This window comes from Cololabis saira, chromosome 19 (genome assembly GCF_033807715.1).
Source record: "Cololabis saira isolate AMF1-May2022 chromosome 19, fColSai1.1, whole genome shotgun sequence".
Taxonomy (NCBI): Eukaryota; Metazoa; Chordata; class Actinopteri; order Beloniformes; family Belonidae; genus Cololabis; species Cololabis saira.
In genome coordinates, this window is record NC_084605.1 from 26,388,099 (window position 1) to 26,394,098 (window position 6,000).

At 44.1% G+C, this 6,000-nt stretch overlaps 1 protein-coding gene across 1 annotated transcript in view; it reads right to left on the minus strand.

Moving 5' to 3' along the window:
• Positions 1–5,500, minus strand: part of fam20cb (FAM20C golgi associated secretory pathway kinase b) — a 69,892-nt gene extending 64,392 nt beyond the window's left edge. Inside the window, exons 1-2 of the mRNA XM_061707832.1 lie at positions 4,094–5,500; positions 2,952–3,127 (exon numbers count right to left, since the gene is read on the minus strand). Of these exons, the coding sequence (XP_061563816.1) occupies positions 2,952–3,127; positions 4,094–4,623 (706 nt within the window). The 5' untranslated portion in view covers positions 4,624–5,500. The remainder of the gene's footprint in view (positions 1–2,951; positions 3,128–4,093) is intronic.
• Between the last annotated feature and the right edge of the window lie 500 nt (positions 5,501–6,000).

Genomic DNA, 6,000 nt, shown 5'->3' on the forward strand with positions numbered 1-6,000 from the left:
TGAAACTACAGTTGGAAAATAATTCTGTTAGTAAATTGCAAAGGCTGCAATCTAGAGCAGCATGATATAAATAAAATGTATAATTTTCACACCGGCATTTGCACCATATAAGCTTGCAAAAACAAAAAGTACAGAAATGAATGGCACTACTTTATTTTCCAGGCGTCATGCCTTCACATTTGAAATGTCAATAACATATTTGGCTGATGAGGTGGAACTTTACAGCCCAACATGCCAGTTTAGAGGCTAATTTACATGAAGAGGGTTGTTGTTGTTGCAGGATGCAAATCTCTCCTTGTTTATTTATTTTGAATAAAATCATCTCATGGGAACACAAATGATTAATCTAAATTTTTAGAGTCTGTAAAGCCCTGTTTTAATGTCAGCGGTTCAAGTAAATAAGAATATTGACATCATACGCTGAAGTATTGGTTTATGTATGGTAAGTCACGTCATGATCACGATAACATATCGTATGTTTTTACTAATACCGTGTAGGCCAAGTGTAATTAAACTTTACGTAGCTGCTCCTTTTCTCCACAAAGGAGACATACATTCTCGTTGCTAACTAGCCACACCAACCAATCAAAATGTCCCAAGTCTCGACATGTAGAAGCAGGGGGAGCATAGTACTGTAGTTTTCAAAGAAATGGCCACTGCTCATCCAAAAAGGCACAAGTGACATTAGTACTGGTATTTTGGATTTGATAAGGGAAACCAAGAGAAGAACACAAACCCTTCCTTCTTTGCTAAAGAAATGCCGTCTATCAATACAGTGACTAAATATGGGGTGGAAAAACCACATTAGAAGTCCTGATGAAGCAGGTACCGTTCCCTTTCACCTGTATTTTACTCAAATCACCACAGCGATTGATTTGGGGAGAAGGAGGACAACTGAGTCATACCTGTGTCACACCAAACATTTCACTAATGATGACTTTACCGCTCAGGTTGATGCAATAATGCTCCAAGCCGTGCCAGAAATCTAACTGAGAGTCAATACTGAATTTGAGCCTGATTATTGCCAGCTGAACGGCAACATCAATATTCACCAGAAAAGCTGAAACAGATATATTACCCCAGATTATTGAGCCCTAACCAGAGGTTGTGTAAAACACAGATGCAGTAGATGAAATCAGCTGAAAATATCGCTTTTCTACATACTAACATTCGTTGAAAAATGTATCTTATTTTTGAGTTTATTTGTTTGCAGTAACAGCATATTTGCTGTAAGCTTAAGAAATGGGTAATACGTTACGTCAGCTGAGGAAAACCACAGAATGACACACACCGCTCCACACAAATCCTCTGTAAATCCTCATTGGGTGAAACAACAAAACAACTTGTCATTTTTCCATAAAAATTCATATCAGGCAAAAAAAAAGTGTGAGGCTGCTCTATAAGACTCAACATTTATCATATGTGCTGTTTCTGCACTCCATGACTACAATCAGGAAGGTTGCTGAGAAGTCGCTGAAGTCCATAATACATTCAAGCGCTCCTATCCTTAACTTTAGATAATCCACATCTGCTCTTGGCTTATATTGGTATTGTGCCCCAGGCCTGTGTTAAGACTCTGTAATTACTGAGCCACCATGTACTTAGCTGGCGAGAGATGCTGAGAACTGCTTCCTCTATCCACCCAGGCTGAGGAGGAAGAAAATCTGAGAAATGAGACAACATCTTAACCAGTAAGACAGAAAAGAAAGAAATATATTGTTCTAATAGTAACAAAACGGAGAAGCTAGTTTTATATACAGCTAATCCTCCTCCTGGAAAAAAAACATCTCATCTCTGCTATAAGCCAGTTACATTTTTGTCATTGGCAGAAAAACCTGAGATCCTTTTTTTTTCTTCTAGCAAGCAGAAGATGAGCGACCTTTGAGTCGAAAAGCACTCTTGGAATGTGTGAACAGGACACTGCCAAAAAGAAAGACAATCCCCCAGAGAAAAAAAAGAAGAAGAAAAAAGCAGCAATAGATTGAATATACTGTGTCTGGCCGAGCCTGCGCGGATTATCACCTCAGTTCTGTATGCACTTGCATTCTCAGCAAAGTCTTTACCATTCTCTGTAGAAGACCTAGATTTACTGCACTTGTCAATCAAATGAAAAGCCAGGGCAAATAAAAAAGAGATGGCATCCAATTTGGTTCAGAGGTAACTGTCTGCTTTGCATTGAGACCAGGTGTTCCCTCAGGCTCGATGCAGCCCCTCTGTGACGCTTCTGGGGAAACACATGAGTCAGGATGGAGGTGTTTTATTATTCAGTCAGGCTTGTAAAGCAAGTGTGTGCAGGCCGATCAGACCCAAGTGTTTGATGGCCTGCAGCTTCACTTCCATCTTTACGCATAGTTGTGTGCTTCTGTGTGGGCTGTGTTCACATTGTCGGTGTCTGCAGCAACGTGGAGCAACGCTTGTCAGCTGGTACGCAGCCCCATCCCTCACACTTATCAAATAGATCGTGTGAAACAATTTTGGAGACACCTCTTTCTTTGATTTATTGGCTCTCTGTGCTGCCAGATCGGGCTACTGATTGAAGTCATCTAAGCTACTATTTGTGTCATTTGGACTGTTTCCACTGGTACTTTACAGCTAATATAACTGGGACACAATCTGCTAAAGATGCCGTGACGGAAAACAAATGTGATTTCAGTTACAAAAGTCTGGTTTGCCAATCAGTTACACAGTCAGATAGAACGCTATTGAAGGTTTATTTTGCTCTTAAAAAATATACTTATTTATCACTCTGAACATGCTTTTATGCTTTTTTATAAAGATAAACTTATGTTTGCATGATTTTGCTTAGTATCAATAGAACCCAAGCAGGTCAGGATGACTTGTGTCACCCTAAATGGGAGAAAAGTTTCATTTTCAAGCTCCATCTGTTCAGTGAAGCCACCCCTGCCGGTGGGCACCGAGACCCCACTCCTGATCTGGTGTTCATGACTCACCCACGCTGGTGATCCTCTGGGTCACCAGGTCCTTCAGCAGAGCATCGATGACAGGGTTGTGTCTGGAGTAAAGTTCATAACGATTAATCCCAATGTGGAAGCGGAGCCAGTTGGGGTAGGAGTCGGCCGTGAGCTCTCCTGTAGGGCTGAACTCGTCCACGTTGCCCTCCCCAGTCCTGGATGAGAGGATGAAGAGGGAGACAATTAAGACAGAAACAGGTTTTGGGGAGTGACAGGTGTTTTGCTCAGCAGAATGGATTACATGAATGAAATGCAATTTAAGACTCCTTTGCTATTTTAGGGGGGGGGTTCCTTTATTTCCTCTATATTTAGTTCCTCATAAAGATCCCGACACCATTATAAACGTCCTGAATGAAGAACTTGGTAAGCTGTCTGTTTGGTTTCGGTCTAATAAATTATCACTCAACATAAAAAAAAACTAACTTCATATGTTTTGGTCTTAAACCACATTCTTTGAACAAATCTTCTAAAATATATAGCCTATCGATAATATCCCTATAACTAATGTGTTCTCCACACGATTCCTCGGCATTATGGTTGGTGAATCATTATCTTGGAAATCACATACTAAGTTTATATCTACAAAGATTGCTAAGAGTGTTGGTATTTTACGTAAAACCCGTCATTTGATCAGCTCTGAGGTAGCCATTAGGTTATGTTATATTATTCTATGATTTACCCCCAAAGACTCGCACATCACAATCTCAGTTTAATATTGGTTTCAGAGGATCAAAAATATGGAAACTCATTACCTTCATACCTATGGCAATTCTCATCCAATCAATTAAAAAAAGCTCTAAAATCAACTCTTTTAAACAATAAATACTTCCCATACTGTCTTCCAACTTAACCAGGTGTACCCAATCTTATCATTTTTATTGATTTTTGTTTAATGTTTCCCCCCCACCCCCCATTTGTTATAAATTGTATCTGCTTTCCAATGCTCTGGATGTATGTAAATGGAGAAAGCCACTTCTCAAGCCCCTGGAGGGTTTTTAGGCTTTCTCCTTCACATTTCTTTCTAAATTTATATTGTGTTACAACTGTGTTAAACTAAACTAAACTATTTACAGTTGTGGACTGGATGGCTGGTTTGCATTCAACAGAATAAAAACCTTTACCATGACTGCTCATCTGCTGCTTTGGGGTCAAATCTGATGTCCGTGTTTACATTGAAGAGAGTATCCTCGTCAGTCAGAGGCGGCAGGGACCTTTTATACAAGGGATGCTCGAACAGAGCAGACAACCTTGACCCTTTGACCGGCACGGCGTTGGTCGCCGCGGCGTCTTGGATGAACTGCCTCTTCCTGTCAGCGCGCTGGCCGTGCAGCTCCAGCCGGCCCGGAGCCTGCGCCCTGTCACCTGCGCCCTGCGGGATCCTCTCCAGGGAGTGGGAGGACACGTTGGAGCTGGGCTCGTTGCTGAAGTCCTGCAGGATCCGCAGAGTGTGCTTGTTGGGCCAGCCCTGCTTCCCCCCCCAGCTGCGGGGCTCCTCGCTCGGCGCGTGGGAGCAGGAGCAGCCGCCGCCGCCGCCGCCGCCGCCGTGCTTCTCCAGCTTGGGCAGCAAGTCTATCATGATGTGCATGGAGCATGCAACCAGGAACACCATGAGGATCAAAACCCGGAATTTGCGCAGGAGAATCATCTTCATGGTCTCCCTTTTGAGCAGATGTGAGTATTTACTGCAAATGATCAGCACGCAGATGAACAGGCTGACTACATCGCTGATGATGTTGATCAGACTGGACGCCAATCGGACGAAATACACGTTAAACAAGTAGGACCCATCTTCACTTGCCGTCTTGAGTAAAGGATTCAGCGTTCAACCTTTGTGGCCTACTTTCAACATAAGAGTCCGGCGTGATTCTTGAGTGTTGTTATTGTTTTTTCTTTATTTTTTTGGAGAAGGTTTCGATTTCAGAGGCGCAAAATCATCCGCGCAGCTCCAGGTGAAACAGGTCGAGTCGGTTCAGACCACCGGCAGACATGCGCAAGCCTCATCCTCTTCACGCCGGCGCTCTCCTTTTCCTGTAGAGCACGAAAAATGTCTGGAGCAGCAGGAAAGTGGAGCCGGGAGGAGCAGCCGCGATACGCGGTGTGAGCGATCCTTGGAGGAGCGTGCGTTCCCCAGAGATCTGACTGCGCGCATCGGTCTCACCGTGCAGCCGATCCTGTAGCCGGGGAAAAACACACACACAAACATACACACACACACACACACAGGCACACGCACACGAGAAGTGCGGCTCGTCACATTTCAGTGTTTCTAAAGAAAGTCCCCGACAGACAGCGTGCGCTTCTCATTCACTGCGGCGATCCAAGGCGCGTTTATTCCGTCACACCGAGTGCCGACAGATCAGCCTTTAAGGCGTGCCGACGGAGTGATCTGCACAGGTTGCAGGGCAGGGAGACCTCTAGTGCGCGGCTGGTTAAGAGAATGAGCCCCTTGTAGCATGTGGGAATCTGGGTGGGTGTGTTAAATAAGACGGTGAAGCCAAGATTAGATCCTGCCTTTGCGCAGCGTCACCGTGCGCAGATTGGCTGAGGAGAACTAGAGAGAGAGCGAGGGAGACGCTGCGACCATGTGAAGCCCGTACACTTCTTGGAATAAATCATTTTTGCACATCCCGGCTGCGCAAGAAGAGGGCGTCTTTCTACTGGCCAATATCCAGTCTGGCTCACACGAAGCAGCAAAGCAGGTCCTTTTTTTTTTTTTTTTTTTTTTTTTACCAACCCCAGAAATCCATCTGCTGGAATCCCTCTGAAATGTCTCCTCCGGGTTGGCAGTCAATCCATCGATGATACATTAGACAGGCCCATTAGACTGCTCATCAGTCTGAGGGCCCGGTTCCATTCAGCGCCTCTGCCAATCACCAGCAATCGCATCGTCAATAATGTTCAAAGTCTGCACGAAATGAAAACCGCTAAGCAGCCTTCAGCTCTGCTAAAGCGGCAGCAGGGAGAGAGAAACTTTCAGTATAGCACTTTTACAAGCTTAATTGCAATGAATGCGAAATACACAACTCCC